This window comes from Dipodomys merriami, unplaced genomic scaffold (genome assembly GCF_024711535.1).
Source record: "Dipodomys merriami isolate MVZ:Mamm:240054 unplaced genomic scaffold, mDipMer1.0.p SCAF_249, whole genome shotgun sequence".
NCBI lineage: Eukaryota > Metazoa > Chordata > Mammalia > Rodentia > Heteromyidae > Dipodomys > Dipodomys merriami.
Genome location: NW_027203926.1, coordinates 852296 through 876304, shown reverse-complemented (window position 1 = coordinate 876304; position 24009 = coordinate 852296). Strand labels below are relative to the sequence as shown.

General features: G+C 37.1%; 1 protein-coding gene and 1 non-coding gene across 7 annotated transcripts; both read left to right on the top strand.

Moving 5' to 3' along the window:
• LOC138836085 (cytochrome P450 2C5-like) lies at positions 1 to 20131 on the top strand. 6 transcript variants are annotated; one of them, XM_070034572.1, is made up of 9 exons: positions 1 to 168; positions 1304 to 1466; positions 1634 to 1781; positions 2112 to 2244; positions 3576 to 3752; positions 6724 to 6871; positions 11858 to 12045; positions 17365 to 17506; positions 19950 to 20131. In XM_070034572.1, the coding sequence occupies exons 1-9, from the start codon at positions 1 to 3 to the stop codon at positions 20129 to 20131; spliced, it is 1449 nt and encodes a 482-aa protein (XP_069890673.1). The 6 variants fall into 6 exon arrangements, with proteins under 6 accessions (XP_069890673.1, XP_069890672.1, XP_069890671.1 ...); XM_070034571.1 differs by having other exon boundaries at positions 1634 to 1783; positions 2084 to 2244; positions 6727 to 6871; XM_070034570.1 differs by having other exon boundaries at positions 1634 to 1783; positions 2084 to 2244.
• On the top strand, positions 13868 to 13970 carry LOC138836125 (U6 spliceosomal RNA). Its single transcript, XR_011374908.1, has one exon. It is a non-coding gene; the product is annotated as a U6 spliceosomal RNA (small nuclear RNA).
• Positions 20132 to 24009: the final 3878 nt, after the last annotated feature.

Here is a 24009-nt window from a genome sequence, read left to right as displayed (position 1 = left end):
ATGGTTCCAGTAGTTGCACTGGTGCTGGGTCTCTCCTGTCTGCTTCTCTTTTCAATATGGAGACAGAACTCTGGGAGAAGGAAGCTCCCTCCAGGCCCCACTCCTTTCCCAATTATAGGAAATATACTGCAGGTTGATATGAAAGACATCACTAAATCTCTGACCAAGGCAAGTACTCTTCATGTTTGCCCAATGGTCTCAGACAGCTATTAATGAAACCATATTTTAAATATACTGCTGAAGGTAGATTAGCATGATTTATTATCATAAAACAAAATCCTTGTAAAAAGTGTAAGATGCTTGTGACTTTTCCAGTTTGTATTTTAATCACGGAATGAAGTAATATATTATGTGAGGAGTTAATGTCTATTTTAGTCTCCGTCACAAAATTGTAAATGTTATGGATGGTTCTCCCCATCTTAGTTAGACAGTCAAATTTATGATGATTTTTTTTCCTGAAACTCCATGGTAAGGAAATTCTGTGATTAATTGTTTGATTCAAAAAGTCATATAGCATATTAGACATTGATTTTTTTAAATCATGAAAGCTAACTTCTCTGAGAAGCTGTGATTGATTGAAAGGAACTATCTGTGAGGATGAGAGAACATAAATACATGAGACCATTTAGGGGATACTGAAGGTATCAGAGTCCACCTGGATTTTTGCATAAAACTTTGTCTGGAGCAAAAAATGCTGCTGGGTGAGAAATTGTTTGGGAGGATGTTTCATGTACTAGGGCAGCCTCTGCGGGGCCCACCCTCTGCTTCTAATTCCGATAGATCCCAAACTGCACTTGCCTATAGAAACACCTGTGCTGAATTAAAACTGCAGTTTCTCTTGTTTGCCAAAGGAAGTAATATTCTCACCAGTAAGAGCTTCAGAGGTTATCTGAAAGCAGTAATCTGACACTGGTTAGGAGTACAAATGAGAATTAAACATATCTTAAGCATGGAATGTCCAATAAGCATTATCAATGGGGCTTTAGAAATGAATTTAGAATCCACAGACCTTTGTTTTGTTCTTTGTGAATCATGACAAGCCTTCTGTGTGTGTTGATGTGAAGATGAATGCTAATGTTGTATCAACTGCCCCGTCCATTGCATGGCACATTATAGGCCATCTCCAAGTGACAGCTATAGTAAACCTCCTTTATAACATATGATCTTTGCAAATATTTTAAGTTCTGTTTGCCAAAATAAAGAAGCATAAAAAATACAATGATGATATCAGTTTTGCTCAGGCTCACTCTGGGAACAAATAATGACCTCTTTCTCTAGTATTTTTTTTCTTTTCATTTTCCAGTTCTCAGAAGTCTATGGCCCTGTGTTCACTCTGTATTTGGGCATGAAGCCCACTGTGGTGTTGCATGGATATGAAGCAGTGAAGGAAGCTCTGATTGCCCATGGGGAGGAGTTCTCTGGAAGAGGCAGGCTCCCATGGGCTGAAAAAGCTAACAGAGGCCTTGGTAAGTGTACCTATGCATGTGTGTGTATATTTGTGTGTGGGCAGAGAATGTGTGGATAAGGAGGATGGGAAAAGAGCCAAAGTTTGGCCATCCCTGTACCTGCCATCTGTCGGCTTCCTTTTCCTTGCTTGACTTCTCCATCCATGTTTTTTATTCCCCTCATTTAGGAATTGCTTTCAGCAATGGACACACATGGAGAGAGATGAGGCACTTTTCACTCATGACCTTGCGGAATTTTGGGATGGGGAAGAGGAGCATTGAAGAGCGTGTTCAAGAGGAAGCATGCTGCCTCGTGGAGGAGTTGAGGAAAAGCAAGGGTGGGAGCTGCTTTATATCACTATTTTAGAGAGCGATATTAACGGCTCCATTAAGTCCTTTCTGTTTCAGAATTGGGTTGTTTTCCAATCAGAAATCAGAACTGTAGATTTTTTTTGTTTTATGTTATAATTGGGGTACTGGCCAACTCACACTCCAGGTAAAAGATAAGCAGGTTTAATTCAAATGGGATATTTGACTCTTAGAGGAATTGACAAGTAAAACAGTAATAAAATGGTAAAGATGACAAAGGCTGAGTACAGTATTTCATATGCATATTTCATTTGTTTCTGACTCTTCAGGCTCACCCTGTGACCCCACCTTCATCCTGGGCTGTGCTCCCTGCAATGTCATCTGCTCCATTGTTTTCCAGAATCGTTTTGATTATAAAGACCAGAACTTCCTGAACATGATGGAGAAAAGCAGGGAGAATGTCAAGATTCTGAGCTCACCATGGATGCAGGTGAAGCCAAGATCTTTTCTTCCTAAGAAAACACTTGTCTTTTTTTTTTTTTTCAACAGATCCAAATTAACTAAAGAACCACTAGTAAGGTGAACACCTGGACCCAACAGTCCGACCTAATGAATGGTAGAGTGCCATTCAGGAAGTTACTGCCTATGACCACACATTCTAGCATTTTCTCTGTTCTATTTTTGTAGTAGCTTCAAAGTTTCTGGTTTTATATTAAGGTCCTTGATCAACTTGCAATTGATATTACTTCAGGAAAATAGATATGGGTCTAGTTCATTTTCTGCAGTTCCAAAATGAAGCCTGTTGAAATTGGTTTTGGAAGCAGGGAAGGAAATGATGAGGGAGAGTAGCAGAGGAGCCTAGATATATGGTGTCATCTAGATGTATTGTATAGCTGGGCCTGGTTGGCTCATAGATAAACGTTAGTTACTCAGGAGAGTGAGACCTGGAAGATCAAGGATTTGAGCAAGCCAGGGTAGAGAAGTTTGACAGAATCCATCTCCCAAATAGTCAGCAAAAATAGTCAGTCATGACCAAGAAAGCCAAGCAAGAGTCTGGGGTTCTGAATTCAAATCCTGGTCCTGGCACCAAAAGAAAAAATGCATTTTATTATATATGGACATGTCAAAATGAGAACTTTTGACAGCTAACCTATAATAATAGAAATGGAAGAAAAACAATATAAAGTGATCAGCTGAGAAACATGTCTAAATCTTTAGGATTTACTCAAGCTAATGAACTCAAGCAATTAATTTGATATTTTCCATTAAATCCCAAAGGGATTTTCCTATAAATTGCTTTGTTCAGGTCCTGAGAGATGCCTGGTGGATCAGTGGATATCCAGGTGCTTACTGAAAGCTTACATGTCCCACAGGTTTGTTTTCAGATATCTCATATTCATGCTATTACTGAGCAGAAGTATTTTTCCTCAGAAAGGAAGCATATTTGCAACAATAGGAACTACTAGGAATCACTGAGTAGAGTCAGAGTGTTTGCTGATTCCACTGTGATCCTAGATGATGAAGTAGCCTGGGGAGAAATGAGAAAATTGAACTATAAAAATCTTCACAATGTTTTATGGAGTTTGGCATGGCTTAAACTCTGTAAAAGTTAATAACTATGTGATCACAGAGAGGTTAGATACTATATCATGAGACTGAATTTTAGGGCATCCTTGAACCCCACTCATTTTATATGTTCCAGCAAAATTTCCCTTCAAGGTGGAAGCCATGTGTCATTTTTATTTGCAGCCAAGTTTTCTATAATATGTATATAGTATGTATATGCATTTATATTTCATAACTTATTACTTTTGCATTTAGATCTACAACCTTTTCCCTGATCTCATTGATTATCTACCAGGAAGTCATAAAACATTCCTAAAAAATTGTGGTGATTCAAATAGCTACCTTTTGAAGAAAATAAATGATCATGAAGAATCACTGGATGTTAACAATCCAAGAGACTTGATTGATTGTTTTCTGATTAAAAAGAAACAGGTAAAATGACAAAAATTACATTTATTTGAATCCTTGAGCATTCTGTGGCATATTAATTAGTATGTGTTACTGGAGATGTTTAAACCATCAGACCAGCAGTGCTTGAAAAAGCAAGTTATCAGTTATGTAAAGGAAGCTACACTAAGCATCCTGGGAAACAAAATTAATTTCTCAAGTAATTAGGATACATTTACTCTTTTTATATAAAATAATATAATAAGGAGAAGCAGAATGCCCATGGCAGGTGAATAGAAACAATTTCCCTGCAAAATATGTGTCATTATAAAGATGGGTGTCATTATTATATACTGTATACAATAGAATATGTGAATATTATGCATGTTCTCTAAGTCAGAATTGGTTTTGAAGAAATAATTCTGGAATAATCCTTAATTGGTCATGGTTAATCTTCCTTATAAGGGATTTTCAATTGTGGTATTTAAAAATATATATCACAATATCATTTTATTATGCTTTTCACATTATTATTATCAAATTTATTGTGCAAAGGCTTCTATTATGATATGTTACAAAAGCGTATAATGTAATTTAGTCAAATTCACCTCCTTTGTTTGTTTACTAATTCATCTTCTTTATATAGATTTTAGAGGTTTCCCTTATGTTTTTTCACATAAACATATAATGAGTATATTATATATGTAACATATATGTAAAATACATATAGATAATGCATATTTTATACATATATATTATATACATATGTATAATACATGATATATACATATATAATATATTTCAATCAACTACGCAAAGTTTGAATCCTTATAATGTACCATGGGATTACTATAACACACTTATGTCAGTCTAGTGTGAAATTAGAGTGAATTAGTGTCTGAGTATACTTTTAATCCTCCCCCCTCTTTTTTTGTCACACATTACATATTTAATACATTGGGTATCCATAGAATTCATCTATGATTATTGCCTCCTATATTTCCCTTAAAAAAAAAGTGTAGCCTGGCGCTGGTGGCTCACGCCTGTAATCCTAACTACTCAGGAGTCTGAAATCTGAGGACCCAGGTTCAAAGCCATCCCAGGTAGGAAAGTTGGTGAGACTCTTAACTCCAATAAACCAGCTAGAAAACTGGAAGTGGTGCTGTGGCTCAAGCGGTAGATTGCTCGCCTTGAGCTGAAGAGCAGGACAGAGCCCAAGCCCAGAGTTCGAGCCCCACAACAGACCAAAAAAACGCATATAATATAAAAAGAGGTTGAATAAAAAATACCATATAATTAACATTCATTATAATTAACACTCATATTTTCTGTTTGCTTGTATTTAACCAGGATATGTATTTCTTGACTTGGTGTGAACTTATTGTTGAATATGCTTTAGTTTCTACTTGAAAGCTGATTCCCTTTAGCACTTCTTACATGGTAGATCTGTTCATGACAGACTCTCTTGTCTTTTATTTATATTAGTAGTAGTAACTTCTCCTGCATGATGATAGCATATGAGATAAAAATAGTGCTTTAATCCATGACATGGAATCATTAAATTTTCATTCATTTAGAATTCCATTAATTTTTCAACACTTATGCAGCCTAGAGTATAATAGCCTATGTGACCCGCAACTATTAACTCTCCAAATTTATTGTGACAGATGGACGCTTTAATATTGGTGTTTGAACATATTATTCTAGAGTAAGTTGACCTCAAGATTTAAGATTACCTGTAGTTTGATGATCATAGAAAAGTACATAAAGTAGATATTACCAAAGTTTGTTTAACTTGACCAGCTTTCAAAGCATGTGATGTTGATATAGTCAAAGGAGATGACCATTTCCAAGAAAGTACAAATGTTGAGAGGATCCGTTCATTTTCATTGCTTTAATTACATATTATTAGAAATACTGCAACTCATCTGGAGATTACAAAAGCATGATGGATTTAATGTTGGCCCAGGGACCAGTTAGAAAACGATGTATTTTGACCATTTAATGATTTCCTCATTCAACATCTAAAACTGCAGCCTTGTTGACAACTTGGTTTTGGGCCATCTTCTCAGTCCTTGGCACTGCTTCATCCATCCTCTCTCCTTTGTTCCAATGACAAGTTAATGTGAACACGTTTTGTCTTCATGATTAGTGTCACTTCAGCTCATGCATTCCTAGTCATTCCTACTCAGGTTCCCTAGACCACCTGACTTGGTGCTTCCCATCTGCTGACTCATCGGGTTTTCATGAACCCATTCTCGTTCCTTGTGACTCCTAAGTTTTGCTGCCTTTTAGCATTTTCACAAGCAATATTGAGCATATGCAAATGTGTCATACAAGAAGTTAAATTGCTAGAGCTCTAGCCTTGAGCTGAGGAACTGAGGGACAGCGCCTAGGCCCAGAGTTCAGGCCCACCACCGGACCAAAAAAAAAAAAAAAAGAACTTAAATTGCAAGAGGAGCCATGCTTGTAATACTACTATCAAGGGGCTGAGATCTATCTAAGGATCAAAGTTTGAAGGCAGCCTGGACATAAGTCTTTGAGACTCTTATCTCCAAATTAAACAGAAAATAGTGGGAAGTGGAGCTGTGGTTCAAGTGGTATAGCACTAGCCTTGAGAAAAGAAGCTCAAGGACAATGCCCACACTCTGTTCAATCACATCAACAGCAAAAAAATTTTAATTGCAGATTTTTGTTTCAGGCTTACAACACCTATGTCCCTAACTTTCCTACTTGCAGTATTCAATTTTCTGATCCTTTAATATTTAGAGAAAATTCAGTTATTAGTAGCTTTAATGAATGATGAGTTTCATGACCTCAAATACAGTCACAGCACCAGATTAGAGTAAGGACAGCCAGGAGGCCTGAAGCCTTACTAAGTCTCAATTAGTCACCATCCCACTGTCAATTGTGCATTGCTCTTATTCCTTTACTCTCCAACTTCATACCACTGTGAGATACTGAATTTGCTGTCATCACATGTGCTGGTAAATAATATAATTGCATCAAATCTTAGGAGCAAGAAAATCACAAGGAGCCATCGGAATTTACTAATGAAGGTTTGACAATATTTGCATCTGATTTATTTGGTGCTGGGACAGAAACGACGAGCACAACACTGAGATACTCCCTGCTGCTCCTGCTGAAGCACCCTCAAGTCACAGGTAGGAGCACAGGGGGAGACCTAGGTAAATCTTCGGAAAATATAGGAAAGATGCTGGTAGTGATTTGCCTTGTCAGGTATGTGTCACTGCTCAACATCCAGCGGAAATCAGAGAGAAGTGATGAGAATAATGTAGTAGGAAAAGCAGCAAGACTTTGTCTTGTGTCTGGATTTTCTGGCACGTAATCATTGGAAAACGACTCAAGCATAAATTGACATACAATAACATATTGATTTTACACCCAAAACTCCAGCTTTCACAATGGGTTCTTCTATACATTTTTCCTCATTGTGGCTATTCTATTCCTGCCATAGGCCCAAGAGATCTCTTGTCACCAATGCATAAGTACAAGTCCTAGAATTAATGAGGACGTATGAGATAAATTCTATTCCTGAACATTTTCTCATTAGAAATGTACAGATACCATACCAGAGGAATTTTACAATTTCAGAAATCTAAGTCCATAAAACTTATGTTTGGTAAAGTTAGAATTTTACAAGGGCATCTGTAATTTTTATCTTTTACAATGTTGTTTTGTATTTATAGAGTTTTAGGTGTGGAAACACTATGTAAAGTTTTAGGAAATAATTATAAAGTAATTTAAGTGAGAATTAGACCTCTCACAACGAAAAGGAGAAGAGAATACTAACTGGATAAGATGTCTACCAAAATTCTGATACTCAGAGTAGATGTAATTGTGATAAAATAACTGAGCCAGACACATGTTGCTTTCACCTAAATGTGGTAACAGGAAAAGTTCTGAGGGAAGGAAAACTAAGCTATGTCTCCAAAATTCCCATAAAGTTACCCCTCCCCTTTTTATTTTGCCAGTCCTGGGGCCTGAACTCAGGGGCTGGGTAATGTCCCTGAGCTTCTTTTGCTCAAGGCTGGCACTCTACACTTGAGCCACAACCCTACATCTGCCTTCTTCTGTGTATGTGGTACTGAGGAATGAAACCCAGGGCTTCATGCATGGTAGGCAAGCACTCTACCACTAAGCCACCTCCCCAACCTCATAAAGTTTCCTATTTAGAAGTAACAAGTATCAAAGAAAATAGAAAAGTATTTAGCAAACAGACTCTCCATGTTTAAATTTTTACCACACCTCCACTCCTTAGGTGAAAAGAAAAACTCTCTCTACACCAAGAAAACTCTCTCTCTCTTTGTGTCTCTCTCTGTGTCTCTCTCTGTCTCTCTGTCTGTCTGTTTGTCTGTCTGTCTGTCTCTCTCCCTCTTTCTCTCTCTATCTCTCTGTACTAAGAACTCTCTACTCAGAAATTTTGGGTAGACAGTGAAGTATAAAGTTGAGAGGCCTGGCAAAGCCCTCTTGTTTTTGATGCATAACTTTTTTTCTATATATCTTTTATTGTAAAGACACTGTACAGAGGGGTTACAGTTACATGAAAAAGGTAATGAGTAAATTTCCTATGGAGCATTGTTACCTCTTCCTTTGTATTTCCCCTACCATTCCTTCCCTCCCAACCTCAACCTCTTCCCTCCCCCACCCACAAAGTTGTAAAGTTGGTTTTCAACATAGTGTCTTGTACATCTCATTGTTACAATGGGTCAACCTGGATCCTATTTCAGCATTTTGTTATTTCCTTTCTCATCCCCAAATTAGAAAAATGTATATACAAGATGCAGGGCACTGGAATCAAATACAGTGAAGACAGGGGTTATACCATGGGGGAAGAACATAGAAAAGAAACAAGAATATCACATAGTACATTATAAATACGTTGAAAACAACAGCAAAAAAGATAAAACTTCTTTTGTCCCTATCTTTGGGGTCATTTCACTTAGCATCATCTTGTATGGTCATATGTACATAGGTTTTGACCTTATGTGCTTCTCATAGACATATACCAGTTATATATATATATATATATATATATATATATATATATATATATATATATATATATATAAAACTGGTATATATATATATATATATATATATATATATATATATATATATATACCAAATTTGCTTGATTCATTCATCTACTGAGGGTCATCTGGGTTGGTTCCATGTCTTTGCTATGGTGAATAATGCTGCAATAAACATAGTTGTGCTGATAGATTTAGTATAGCCTTGTTTGCGATTGTTTGGGTAAATGTCCAAAAGTGGGATTGCTGGGTCATAGGGTTGCTCTATGTGTAGTCTTTTTAGGATCCTCCATACTGCTTTCCAAAGTGGTTGAACAAGTTTACACTCACACCAACAATGCAGTAGGGTTCCCTTTTGGCCACATCCCCTCCAGGTGATGCACAACTTTCTGTCTTTTTTCCTGAAATTCTTCCAGAATGAAGAACTCTACAAACCTCCATATTTTACCAATTTGATAGAAAATTCTTTCGAAGTGTCCAGCAGAATAAAGAGATAAAAGCCTTCACTCAGCATAAAGTTGTAGCATTCCAGAATACCAGGGTTAGAAAGAAGATCATCACAAGTTTCAGAAAGACACAACTAGGTCAGATATCAAGAGATGATGGGATTGCATCATAATTCTTAAGAGTGGGCTGGGAAGGTGGCTCCGTGGTAGAGCTCTTGCCTTGCATGCATGAGGCCCTGAGTTCAATTCCTCAGCACCACATAAGCAGGAAAAAAAAGCCCAAAGGTGCACTGTGGCTCAAGTGGTAGAACGCTAGCCTTGCGCTGAAGAGCTGAGGGACAGTGCCCAGGACCAGAGTTCAGGCCCCAGAACTGGACCCCCTAATCCCCAGAAAAAATTCTTAAGAGGAAAGAGAAAAGATGGGAGAGTAGACCTCTAAATCAGCCATAAACTTCATACCCCATTTTCTCTTTTATCACACAATATCGTGTAATGTGGTGTAATGCTTTTTTGTTGTTATCAAGGAAATTATGGACTCCAGAAACTGGGACAGTAAGGTTATGGGTAATCGGAAACTCACTGAGGCTGCTAAAAACTCAGAAAACACCCACATCAGAACAAACCAGAAACCAATAATGCAAAGAGGGAAGGAAGGAGACATGGACAAGAGTCTCAGAATTCTGACTTACTGACCATGAATTGCTAGATGTTTTACACAAGTATTTGTGCACTTGCAAATAATTCTAGGTCAGGAAATAGAAAATCATGAACTGACTGATAAGAAAGAAATGGGAAGTACAATAAATGGAATGCAATTCTAATTTCCACCAGGGAACAATATTGCTGAGCCAGAATGATTGAAACTGTGAATATTGGTTCAAAAACTGATATGTAATATCTAGTATATTGTTGTGAATGAAGTAAGGGGAAACATACATGTTTATCTCTATGTGCCTATTTGTAGATGTGGCTAAATATGTAAGACAGAGATGTGAATGCATATTTCACTCTCACATGCTAGGGTATCAATAAATATTCTCTAAAAGTGATTCTTATGTACTCAGGAGTCTGAGATCTGAGGATTTAAATTTGAAGCCAGGCCAGGTATTAAAGTTAATGAGACTCTTATCTCCAATGAACTACTCAGAAAAAGCCAGAAGTGGTGTTGTGGCTCAAGTGGTAGAGCACAAAGTACATATTATTCAACACAAAGAAGTTCAAGGACAGCACCCAGGCCCTGAATTCAAGCTCCAGGTCCAGTAAAAGAAAAAAAAAAAAGCATCCTTGTTTAGAAAATGAAAATTATTTTCCAAAGCAGATTCTAAGATGTCTAATATGGATATCATCAGAAAGTGGTTTGATAATGGGAGTAGTACTGTACACTGTACACATGCATACACAAAAATATACACTATTTTTTTTTGTTTTTTATGTTTTTGGGTCTGGTCATGGGCCTGAATTCTGGGCCTGGACCCTGTCCCTCAGCTCTTCAGCTCAAGGCTAGCACTCTACCATTTGAGCCAAAACACCACTTCCGGTTTTTTCCTGCTTATGTGGTGCTGCGGAATCAAACCCAGGGCCTCAGGCATGCAAGGCAAGTACTCTACCACTAACCCACCTTCCCAGCCCATGCACTACTTATATAATGCTTAAATAATAATTATTTAAAAATAAAAAAATAGTGTTTATTTTTGTTTTTCTTTGAGGACTATCATTTCTTCTGCATTTTTATTAGTTTACATGTATTGTACAAAAGTACTTAATGCTGATACTTCTATAGATGCATACAAAGATTTTCATTTTTATTATTAAATAGCTGTACAATTAAATAGCTGTTTCAATTCAGCAAGCCTTTCATGCATTACAATGTGTCTGGACCAAAGTCAGTACCTATAATATACATTCATTCATTGTTTCACTTAATTATGTCCTATTTAATTTGTGAAATATATTCTTCTCTTTATATCAACTACAGAAAAAACTAAACTCCATTTTTTAAAAGACACATTATTTACTTATTATCCATAAACTAATAGAATTTGAAAGTCATTTTGTTGTAAAATTATTTCTTATCAACAAAAAAATTTCTGAATTAGAACAAAATGGGACTATTTTATTAACATCTTAAAAGTCATACTTAGAATGATTTATGTTGGCTAGCCCATGAATTATCATTCATATTTGTGGAGATTTGGGAAATCTAGAGATATAAGTGAAGATAATAGTGTCCTCAAAAATGTACTTTTATTGTCAATATTTTATTCCCTTTATTTTAAAATATTTTATTATTACAGTTTTATAAGCATATTGTTCCTATGATAATATACTTCTTACATGTTAAATAAAAGGTTAAACTAAATAAAGGTATTTTACTTCAATATATAAACTATATTAAATGACATTAATAGTCTTTTTTGTGTGTTTTTCTTAACAAGAAACTAACCTCTATGCCTTGATTAACTCATTATAAGGCTACTAAGCAGGAGGATGATGTGTGTACATGCTGAAGTCTTAATACTCCATGGGATATGAATTTTTTTTTACTTCAAATCTTGTTAAGATTCACTATCACAATTTATTTAGCACTGACTTACTGTGATCAATGCGTCACTTTCCTCCTGTTACACCATTTCTTATTATGTCTCACCAGCTAAAGTGAAGGAAGAGATTGACCATGTGATTGGCAGGCACCACAGCCCCTGCATGCAGGACAGGAGCCAAATGCCTTACACAGATGCTGTGCTGCATGAGATCCAGAGATACATTGATCTCCTACCAATGAACCTGCCCCATGCAGTGACCCGTGACATTAAGTTCAGCGACTACATCATTCCCAAGGTGAGCTTGTTTCTTTTCTGCTGAGCCTCCCTAGGGTGCCTGAGTTCTTGAGGTCACTGCAGGATTCCTCTCCTCCGTACCACCTGAGAGAGCTGCAAAAGTCTCACAGTTGGCTGCTCAGGAGAGGTTGTGGTATAGCAAGTTTGGGGTTGTATATCCAGGCAAAATTATCCCTGGTGTCCCACACTGTGAATCCCAATTTTGTTCTGCCCCTTAAATTCTTTTTGTTTTAGGGTCTTCTCCTTGGTCTTGTTGTCTTTTTTTTTTTCTTCTAGTTCCTCCTTCTCCTGTTGCTGTTCCTCCTGCTGTTCCTCCTCCTCTTCTTCCTACTCCTTCTATTCCTCTTTCTTCTCCTTGTCCTCCTCCTTGATCTTTTGGCTATGCTTAGTTTTTGTATTACCAAATGAGTACGAAAACTTATTATTTATCAATTTCCCAATATGTTCTGCTGGGATGTATATTATGCCTCCAGTAAAGTTATAGATAACTTTGGGAGAAAATGTTACCTTGATTTCTTCAATTCATGAATGAGTCATGCTTCCAGTTTACCTATGCCTTACTTTATTTTCCAAGTAATATTTTGTTTTCAATAGAGTCGATTACAAATATATTCATAGACTTTGTTTAAATGCATAGCACTTTGCCTATTACAATTTTAGTTTTTCATTGGCTTGGTGCTTGTTGGCCTGTGCACTGTCCGTGAGCTCATTTGCTCAAAGCTAGTGCTCTACCAGTTTGCACCACAGTTCCACTTCCAGTTATCTGGTGGTTAACTGGAGATAAGAGACTCATGGTCTTTGTTGCCTGGGCTGGCTTTGAACCATGATCCTTAGATCTCCTGAGTAGCTAGGATTACAGACATGAGCCACCAGTGCCTGGCTTGATTGTTATTATTTTTATGGTGCCATTGCTATCATTTGTACCTGATATATAGAAACATAATTGCTTTAATCATTCTGATGACCTCATGAAATGTGGACTCATGAAATTTACTAGTCATTGCTAATGAATTTCTGTAGATTTGTTTGGAACTTTAGGGTGTATTACCATAATATCTTGTTTAATAGGTTCTACTTGCTTTTCCGATTCTTGTGCCTGTAATTGTGCTTTGTTGAATTTTTCTACTGGTAGCCAGGATAGTGTAAACAAAATAGATTTTAGTGGTCATCTTTGTTTCATTATGATTGGCAGAAAAGATTTCTAGCTTGGTATTTCACAGTCAATTCTGGTATCTTAAATAGATTTGTTTTTTTTAAATAACATTAGGGAAGTTTACCCTGTGTTCTTATGTATATATGAATTTTGAACATAAACATGGTAATATTTTGAATCAGATCTATTCTCTGTAATGATTCTTCTTCTTTGAAAAGTTTTAATTATACAGGTGATGTGCAGAGGGGTTACAGTTACATAATTCAGGTAGAGTAGGTTTCTTCTTGGACACTGCCACCCCTTCCTTGGCTCTCTCCCAGTTTTTCCTTCTCATCCCCATTCACAAGTTGTACAGTTCATTTTGAACAGTGTCTGGTGAGTGCCACTGATGCATTTGTTCACCCTTTGTCCCTCCATTTCTGTGTCTCCCCTTATACTCCAAAGAAAGACAAATGAACAAACAGAACAAAGAGGAAAGAAAACAAAAAAGAGCAAAAGAAAGAAAAAACCCTCATTTTTATTTCCTGGAGTTCATTCCAATAAATATTTCTTTGTATGATCAGATGCACATAGGCATTGAACCTTTGTGTTCTCCCCAAAGTATCCTCCTGTGGTCTCACAGTGTGAATGCCTCTGTTTCTTCTTTTTATGTGTTTAAAATTTTACTGTGGTGCTGTCTTAGGCGGCACATATAGTAAAAAACAATACAGAGAAGATTAGCATGGCCCCTGCATAAGGGTGACTCTCAAATTTGTGAATCATTCCGTATTTTTATCAAAATGGATACCAGGCAATGGAAACACTGGAGGAGGGACATTAGGGGCACAGGAATGGAGGAAAGACTGATAAGCAAAAGCAGCCATTGTATTCTAGATGGGTAGTTGTTGACCTTCTATTGCTTTATGCCCTTCTTGCTTTTAATGTTTCTGTTGTTGAGAAATCTGGTATTATGCTGATGGGCTTGCCACCATAGATGACTCATTGCTTTTCTTTGGCAGCTGTCAGTACTGTTTACTGTTTCTGAATATTTAATGTTTAACTATAATGTGTCTTCCAGTGATTCTTTTCTGATATGATCTGTTTGCTGTTCTAATACCTCGTGCAACTGGATTGTAAACATTTAGGAAATATTCTCACATCATTTTTCTGACTATGTTTTCTATTGTTTTAGCATGGGCCTTTTCTTCAGCCTCTATGTCTATGTTCCATAGGATTGACCTTTCAAGTTTCCCAGGTGGGCTTTTATAAACTTTTCATACTTTACTTTTCACCTAGTTCTTCATCTGATTATTCTAATGTACCTACTTTTTCCTTGATCCCTGATAGTCTGTATCAATTTGATTCACTCTTTTCTATTGAGTTCTTTTTATTCATATAGCTTTTCATTTCCAAAAGTTTAGTTTAACTATTTTTAATATTTCTGTATCTTTATTGAACTCCTCATTTATATATTGCATTGTTTGTCTTACTTCATGTAGCTGTTTATTTGTATCCATTTCAAATTCACTCATTTTTATACTTGTTCTTTTTATTGTATTGAAATCATTTTGTTGAAATAATTTTTCTTTTAATTTTTATTTTTATTGTGAAAATACTGTACAGAGGGATTACAATTACATGGGCAAGATAATGAGTACATTTCTTACCACGCATTGTAGCCTCCTCATTTCTTTCCCCTTCCCATTCCATCCGATCCTCCCCCCGTGCCCCATCTAATTCTCCTCCCCACCGCAAAATTTTAAAGTTCATTTTTCCATATAACGACTTCTACAGCTCATTGTTGCAATGGATCCACCTGTATCCCTATTTAAACGATTTGTTTTTTTCCCTTCCCATCCACAAAATACACCAACCTCAAATACAGTGAAAGCAGGGGTTGTACCATAGGGGGGGATAACATACAAAGCAACAAAGAAATAATCTTATAAATGTGTTAGAAACAATTTCATGAAATAAAAAAAACATTTGAATACGTATCTTAGGGTTCATTTCCCTAACATCAACTTATCTGACCTTTTCTGCTTGACTCAGACATATACTAGTTATTGCAAATAAGGGAAACCATGGGACCTATGTTTCTTTGGGCCTGGCTTACTTCACTTAATATAATTTTTTCCAAGTCTTTCCATTTCCTATCAAATGGACTAATGTCATTCTTTCTGATGGAGGCATAGAATTCCATTGTGTATATATACCACATTTTCTTGATCCATTCATCTACTGAGGGGCACCTGGGTTGGTTCCATATCTTAGCTTTGGTAAATAAGGCTGCAGTAAACATAGTGATGCTGGTAGCTTTAGTGTGGCCTTGTTTGTGATCATTTAGGTAAATGCCCCAAAGTGGGATTGCTGGGTCATAGGGGAGCTCTATGTGTAGTCTTTTGAGGAACCTCCATACTGCTTTCCAAAGTCGTTGAACAAGTTTACACTCCCACCAACAATGCACTAAGGTTCCCTTATGTTCACATCCCCTCCAGCATCTGTTGTTATTAGAGTTCTTGATTATAGCCATTCTAACTGGAGTGAGGTGGTATCTCAATGTTGTTTTGATTTGCATTTCTTTTATGGCTAGGGATGTTGAACATTTCTTCATGTGTCTATTGGCCATCCTTCTTTCCTCTTCAGAGAAGTTTATCTTTAACTCTTTAGCCCACTTATTTATTGGGCAGTTGTTTCTTTGAGGATTTGTTGTTGGGGGATTTAATTTTTTGAGTTCCATGTATATTTTAGATATGAGACCCTTGTCTGTTGTATGGTTAATGAAGATCTGCTCCCAATTTGTGGGCTTTCTATTAATCTTCCTAGCTATGTCCTTTGCCATACAAAAGCTCTGCAATTTCATGCAATCCCATTTGTCCAACCTTTCTTTGATTTGTTGTGTTTTTGGGTCTCTATTAAGAAAATTTTGGCCTGTGCCAAAGAGTCCTAGGGTGTCTCCTATTCCATCCTGTAAAGTTTTCAGGGTGTCTGCTTTGACTCCGAGGTCTTTGATCCATTTGGAGTTGATTCTGGTGCAGGGTGATTTATAAGGATCTAGCTTTAGTTTTCTACATGTAGATAACCAATTTTGCCAGCACCATTTACTGAAGAGGATGTCTTTCTTCCATTCTATTTTTTTAGCTCCCTTATTGAAAATTAGATGGCTATAGGTCTGCAGGTTCATTTCTAGGTTTTCAATTCTATTCCATTGGTCTTGAGGTCTGTTCTTGTGCCAGTTCCAAGCTGTTTTTATTATTATGGCTTTGTATTAGAGTTTGAAATTTGGTATTGATATTCCTCCAGCAGTGTTCTTTCTGTTGAGGATCGTTTTTCCTATTCGGGGTATTTTATTGTTCCATATGAATTTTTGGATTGCCTCTTCTATTTCCTTGAAGAATGAGGATGGAATATTGATAGTGCGTTGAATTTGTAGATAGCCTTGGGAAGTATTGCCATTTTCACGATGTTGATCTTTCCAATCCAGGAGCATGGGAGTTTTTGCCACTTGAAATAATTTTTCTTGCAATCATAATTTTGACTTCTTTGTGCTTTAATCTTCTTCAATATCCTTTATGCTATTGCTATAGAATTGTTAAACTTTGGAAATATTTGCCTTTTTCCATACATATTTTTTGGTTCTGAAGCCAGTTCATTGGTTGGAAATTTTCATTACCTATAGACCAGAAGAATGAACTGAGTGATTCTCATTGTATCTTTTGCCATTTTAACTATTTGTTTTCTGTTTTTTTTTTTTTGGAGGGGTCATGGAGAGGGGATATGGGGCTTGAACTCTGAGCCTGAGCACTGTCCCTGACCTTTTATGTTCAAGTGGTTTACCACTCTGAGCCACAGTGGCAAATTAGAAATAACAACATCATGGGCTTTCCTGCCTGAACTGTCTTTGAACTGTAGTCCTCAGATCTCAGCCTCCTCAGTATCTAGGATTACAGGTGTGAGTCTCTATTTACATATATTTGCATGTATGTATAGTTTATATATATGCACAGGTTTATACAGATCTAGGTATATATATGTATCGATCTATGTAGATCTATAGCTCTATCTATCTGTCTGTCTATCTATCTATCTATCCATCTATCTATCTATCTATCTATCTATCTATCTATCTATCTATCTATCTATCTATCTATCTAATTAGCTTATGTTATCTGTGTGTATTGTTCCCAGGGCACATCCATACTGACATCACTGACATCTGTGCTGCATGACCCCAAGGAATTCCCCAATCCAGACAAGTTTGACCCTGGCCACTTTCTGGATGAAAGTGGTAACTTTAAGAAAAGTAACTACTTTATGCCTTTCTCAGCAGGTAATACAATTTCATTTCCATACCTCAGGATAACTTTGGGGGGGATGTCAGTGGGAACTTACATAAAGCCTCCTTGGGGCTGGCGTATTTCCCAGAAGCTCCAGATTAGGAGCAGCACTCTCAATGCCAATGCACTTTCCTGTTCATGATGCATCTCCACTGTTTGATCAGATTAGTGAGACCTCAGTTTCTCTGTGCATTTCTTCCAAGTTCAACAAGGTAAAGCAAGCAATTCTGGCATTCTTTCTTTACATATATCATAATGATCTCTGCCTAAACAGTAAAACTCATTTAGACTTCCCTCACTCACAATGAAAAAGATGATCTCATCAGAGGTCCCTCCCACATCTTTCTGTGGCATTTGTCACCCCCAGGCTTCTCTATAGAATGAATCTCTCCCAAAAGGCACAGAAGAACACCAAAGGGCAGTGAGGGAAGATCATCACAGATGACAAGACATGAAGATTTGTGGAGGAAGTATTTGTCACTTTCTTGAACTTGATTATTAAACAGAAAATGGCATAAGCAACATTTTAAGACATTTAAGGTACTTCAACAGGGACAGATAGTAGATCGAAGACAGAGCAGAACATTAGAAAGAAAGTCAAGAACCACAAGAACAGAACACTTTTTTCAAAACTGTCAGAAACTGTCAAATATTGGTAGATTTCCCACAATGATCACAGAGCACTCAGCTCTTCTAAGACTCAGTCTAAGACATGTATCTGGATATTGTATCCCCACACCTGCAGTATGTGTGCTGTGTGTCTGACAAGGGAGCAGCCTTCCTTCACTGACACTGTGACTTTTTGTCTTTTTTGTTTGTTTCTTTATTTGTCTGGTTTTGGGGTTATTTTTATTGTCAGTTGTGGGGCTTGAAATCAGGGTTTGGGCCCTGTTCCTGACCTTTGTTGCTCAATGCTAGCATTCTACCACTTTGAGCCACAGCTGTACTTCTGCTTTTTAGTGGTAAGGGTCTCAGGGACTTTCTCACCCCAGGCTCACTTCTAATCACGATTTTCTGATCTCAGCCTCCCAAGTAGTTAGATTGTAGACATGAGCCACTGGCACCCAACTATTGACCTGACCTTTGATATCTGCTTTACATCTGTCATATTGATACCATGGGAAAGGCAGTGATCTCTCTTCAAAAATTCACTTTTTTTTACACAAAGGGAAACATTTTAAATAATGAGAAAATTATGCTTTCAAATGATTTGAGTGTCAGTGAAAATCTGAATATGATATTTGGGAAGCTGAATGAGGGCAAGATTTTATGGCTTGAAGGGACACAAAGAGCACAAGAAAAGACATGAAATGTGGTCTGTGTCTTGATGTCTGTAGGGGAAATGTATCATAGCCAAAAGGAATATCATGATATAGTACTTAAACTTTGTAATTTTATGTAGGCTGATAAAATGGACAGTTGGTTTTTCAATATTAAAATACAAAAAGTGTTCATTATTTTTCTGGGGACAGTTCACATGAGCGATATGAATGGGTTTTCTTAGAAAAGCATAGATGTCTCTAGAATATACAAAGTATATCATTGAAATCTAAGACTCAAATTTTTTGTAAATAAATAATGAAACTTTGATTAAAATTGTTATAAATCCTAATCTATTCTTATTTTAATTTCTCATCAACATTTTATGAAGGAATTATTAGCATCCCCATTTAATTTTTGAAGAAAATAAGGCTCAGATATTTTACTAACTTACCCCACATGGGTAGTTAATGACGGTGTCAAGATTTGACTTCTGAGTTGACTTGGAAAGCAGTATTTCCTACCACTAATTTTACATGTGATGAATTCCACTTGGAGTCACGGGTAGGTCTATGTCCTCCACTCCTACATTTTTACTATTCTATAGATACAAAGGTTTAGAGGTAATCCTAAAACACATGGTCACAATTCCTTTCTGATTAGTAAGGATAATACTGAAAAAGAAGGAATGGGAGTAGGTCTTAAGGTTGAGGACAGACTGTATTAAATCCTCATCTCAACCAGAGGAAAAATGTATGCTTCGAAGATAAAAGTTCTTCCAAAATTATGATTCTTTCCTTTAGCAGGGAACATATTAGAGTAATGACATAATAATTTGGCAACCCACAACCTGGCATAGAGAAGGAGATAAGAGGGAAGAGAGGACAAAAGTGGTTATCAACTCAAGATTCTTCTGCATTAGTCACCTGTGTTAGACTAACAAGTTTTTGTGTGCCTATTCTACCATTCTCAGATTTAAAAAGCAAACAAATGTATTAGTGAAGATTACATATTCTCAGGTATCTGTACAGCTTTCCTCCTTTCTGTGCATTCGGTAATTCACTGAAGACACATTGACACTTTCTTTTACCAGTTACAAATGCAGTGCTTCACACTCTCACACTTACATACATGGAGTTATTTCTTACTTTGACCTTTTTTTTTTTTTTATTTCAGGCAAACGGATATGTGCTGGAGAAGGCCTGGCCCGCATGGAGCTGTTTTTATTCCTAACCACCATTTTACAGAACTTCAACCTGAAACCTCTCGTGGATCCACATGACCTCGATATCACTCCAGTTCTGAATGGGTTTGCCTCTTTGCCACCATCATACCAACTGAGCTTCATTCCAGTGTAAAGAAGAGCTCTGTGTCTGGCTCCAGCTGTGCAGCAATCTGCAGTTCCCTCCTCTGAGCCATCACTCACCAACTTCCCCTGTCAGGGATGCTTTCCTGTCCTCCTTTCTCACATCTCCCCTCTCCTCCAGATCCAGGAAGATCCATTCTCCATTTTGGACCATTTCCTGTGTAACTGCACTGTCACAGCTATAGTCCCCTGTGCTTTATAATAGTCTTATTCAACACCCCACACGCTAATACTTCTCTAATGCTGATTTATTAATTTGCTAGTATGACAAAACCAAAAAATGATTACCTTGTGACAACACAAACTCCTTTCTCTCTATATTACCGATAATAAATATTATTTTTCATGCCTGGGTAGTTCTTGGACTGCCCTACTTTGTTCAAAATCCAGTGAAGCAATGAAACAAAATAGAGTGCCATGTTGTTCATATTATGGCAAGCACTGGGAATGGGAAGGGGAAGAGGGTAGGAAAACTCCTTGTTTATGTCCCCTGTCAGATTGGGAGATGTGGATTCAATAAACAAAAGCAATGTCCAGAATCAGCTCCTCCTGGAGGAAAATACTCTGTGACACAGACATAGACAGGAATAAACATTAAAAACTAGGGTTCGTGTCGTTTCTTTGACATTAGTGTGAATACTAAATAAAAACTGTAATATTGTTGTCAATATGTTTCCAACTGAAAGCCAGATATGAATTTATGTTTTTATATTACTAATCACCTGTTCTAGTACATTTAATGGCGTACATCAATTGTACAATTTGAGGTGCTTCATACGTGTGTACAATATACTATGACCATGTCATTTTTTCCTTCATTTTCACAATACTAAAGTTTAAATTCAGGGCCTGCTCATCTGGCTCTCATACTGTAGGGAGTTTGGGGAACTGCTGAGGTGGTAGATCCTGACTAACAGCAGGCTTCGGTTTTTCTGTTTCTGTCTTGATCTTGTCTCGTTCTGTTTTCTTAAGAATTAGTACACAGTGTAGTGGGGATCCTTCTTTAGTGTGTCATGTTTCCAACTTTATTATTTGGGCTTTCTTATGGGAAGTGAAGGGGGGAAGTGAAGGTGGCCCTGGGCCTGGTTTGGACCCTTAGTTAACCTTGGTAGTTTGGAAGCTTATCTTCCACCAAAAAAGCCACAAGTGAAGTTGTGGCTCAAGTGGTAGAGTGCTAGCCTTGAACAAAAAAGCCCAGTGTCACTACCCATCAGCACACTCACACACACACAAACACACACACACACACACACACACACACACACAAATAATACATATAGACACTTGACTGCTACCTTCAGTCTACCTTTGGCTAAAGAAAAATAATTTCCGTGTTATAACCCAGGCCTCAGGTTCATTTTTTTGGATAAAGATATAGCACTGAAAGGGCTAGAGATGAGGTCATAACCCATAAACCCCAAGTCTCATAAGATGCTATGTAGTTAAAAACTTCAGTTAAAACAATTTAAAAATTCTCTCAGTGTGTACTGTTTTTCAATATTCATGTTAATCACTGACTTTCAAAACAAATAAGAGTTTCATAATGGTAGTATCCATTGATTAAAATAAGGGTTAGGACCACGTTGTGTTTTTCATCTTGACAACTTGCAAATTCTTTATGATGAATGAACTCTTTTTCCAGGACAAAACTAAGCAGCAACTTTTTTTTTGGTCCGGTCATGGGGCCTGAACTCTGGGCCTGGGCGCTGTCCCTCAGCTCTTCAACTCAAGGCTAGTGCAATACCACTTGAGCCACAGCGCCACTTCCGGTTTTTTCTTTTTTGCTTATGTGGTGCTGAGGAATCGAACTCAGGGCCTCATGCATACAAGGCAAGCGCTCTACCACTGAGCCACCTTCCCAGCCCCTAAGCAGTAACTTTTTGAGTTCATTCATCAAATAGTGTTTGCAACTCACAGAGCTCTGAACTCTAAGCCATTGCAATCTAGTTCAGGACTAATAGAACAAAATCTTTTATTTTGGATGAACTATATTTGATTCCCTATGAGTATTCCCACTCTTCTCTTCATGTCATGATGCAAAGAAGGGTTTTGAAGAGTTTTACAATAGATGAATTATATATGACATATTGCATGTTCCACAAAATATATCTAGTTACCTGATTTAAATACTGTATCCTGCATACAATTATTAAAAACCTAACATGCAGCTTGGGTCCAGTGGCACTTGCTGGTATTATTAACTACGCAGAGGGTTGAGATCTGGAGGACTGCATTTTGAAGCCAGCCCCAGCAGAAATGTACATGACACTTCATCTCCAAAATTGCAAGTAAATCAGGCTACGGGGATATTTCAAGTGGTAGAACACCAAAGACAGTATGCCAACCAAGGATGGAATCCTGAGTGCAAACTCCAGCTCCACCAAAAATAAAATCATGGGGCTCCATAAATATAATTTTTTATTTTGTGTATTATTTTAAATATCAAACAATCATATCTAATTTTGCCATATCTTGAACATTTGACTGGCATATTTTTCAACAGGAAAACAGCAACTTGTACAAAATGCTTTTTTAGGGGCTGAGTAGCAGGTCTTGGGGATCAATGTGGGGCCTGCGCACTGTCCCTGAGCTTTTTGCTCAAGGATACTGCTTTATCAGTTGAGCCACAACACCACTTCTGGCAGTTTTGTGATGAATGGTAGATAACAATCTCCTGGACTTTCCTGTCTGGGCTAGCTTGGAACCCTAATCCTCTGATCTCAGCCTCCTGAGTAGCTAGGATTATAGCCATGAGCTTCCAGTGCATGTTCAATATACTCTTATAGTGAAACAATTTTATGGAAAACTATATATAATGTATGCTTTTGTCCTGTATAAATACATCTTGTATATATAAACAGGCATAACGATTCACTGATACATGTACAGATTGTGTATGCATCTAGGCCCAAATATATGAGATTAAAAATTGCTGTGTACATATGACCACATAAGATGAGGCTAAGCAAAATGAACCCCAAGATATGGACACAAGATATTTTTCTTTGTTGTTGTTGTTTTTAATGTACTATGTGATTCTTTTGTTTGTTTCTTTGGTATGTTCTTCCCCTTATGATATGTCCCCTGTTGTCAATGTATTTGATTTTGGTACCCTGCATCTTGTATATACTTTTATATAATTTGGGGATGGGGAATGGCAAAATGCTGAAATGAGGACACAGGGTACCCCTGTCACAAGACACTGTTGGAAATGAACTTTACAACTTCTGTGGAAGGGAGGATTGGGGGAGGTGGGAGAGAAAAGAGATAGTAGGAGTAAATCAAAGAATGGGGTAACAATGTTCGACATGAAATATACTCATTACCTTACCCATGAAACAGTAACCCCTCTGTACAGCATCTTTACAAAAATAAATTAATCCTGGGCCAAGGGGCTTCCTCTTGTGAATGAGTCCAGCATTGGTGAAGAATGACAGTAGTTCTCATGTGATGCATAGCAAGGTAGAAGGAAGGGAAAATTGTGTGTAAAATGCATAATTGTGAAGGTTTGAAAAATGAAATGGGAGGAGTGATTTCAGTGCCCTTTTTATAATTGTCATCACATTTATGTCGAGTGTAAAACAATGTGCACAATGTAGAAAGACAGATACAGGATATAGTCTAATCAATAGAGTTCTTGTCTAGGAAGAACAAAGCCCCAAATTTAAAACTTAGTACTTCTAAAAATGAAGCAAAAACTGGTATGGTCAAAGTAAATTGTATGCAGGTATGAAACATCTCAAAATGTACAATTGATGTGCATAAATAAAAATAATGGAACATATGATTATCAATATGAAAACATAAACTCATATCTGGCTTTCAGTTGCAAAGATCAATTGACAAGAAAATTTCACTTTTATTTATTTA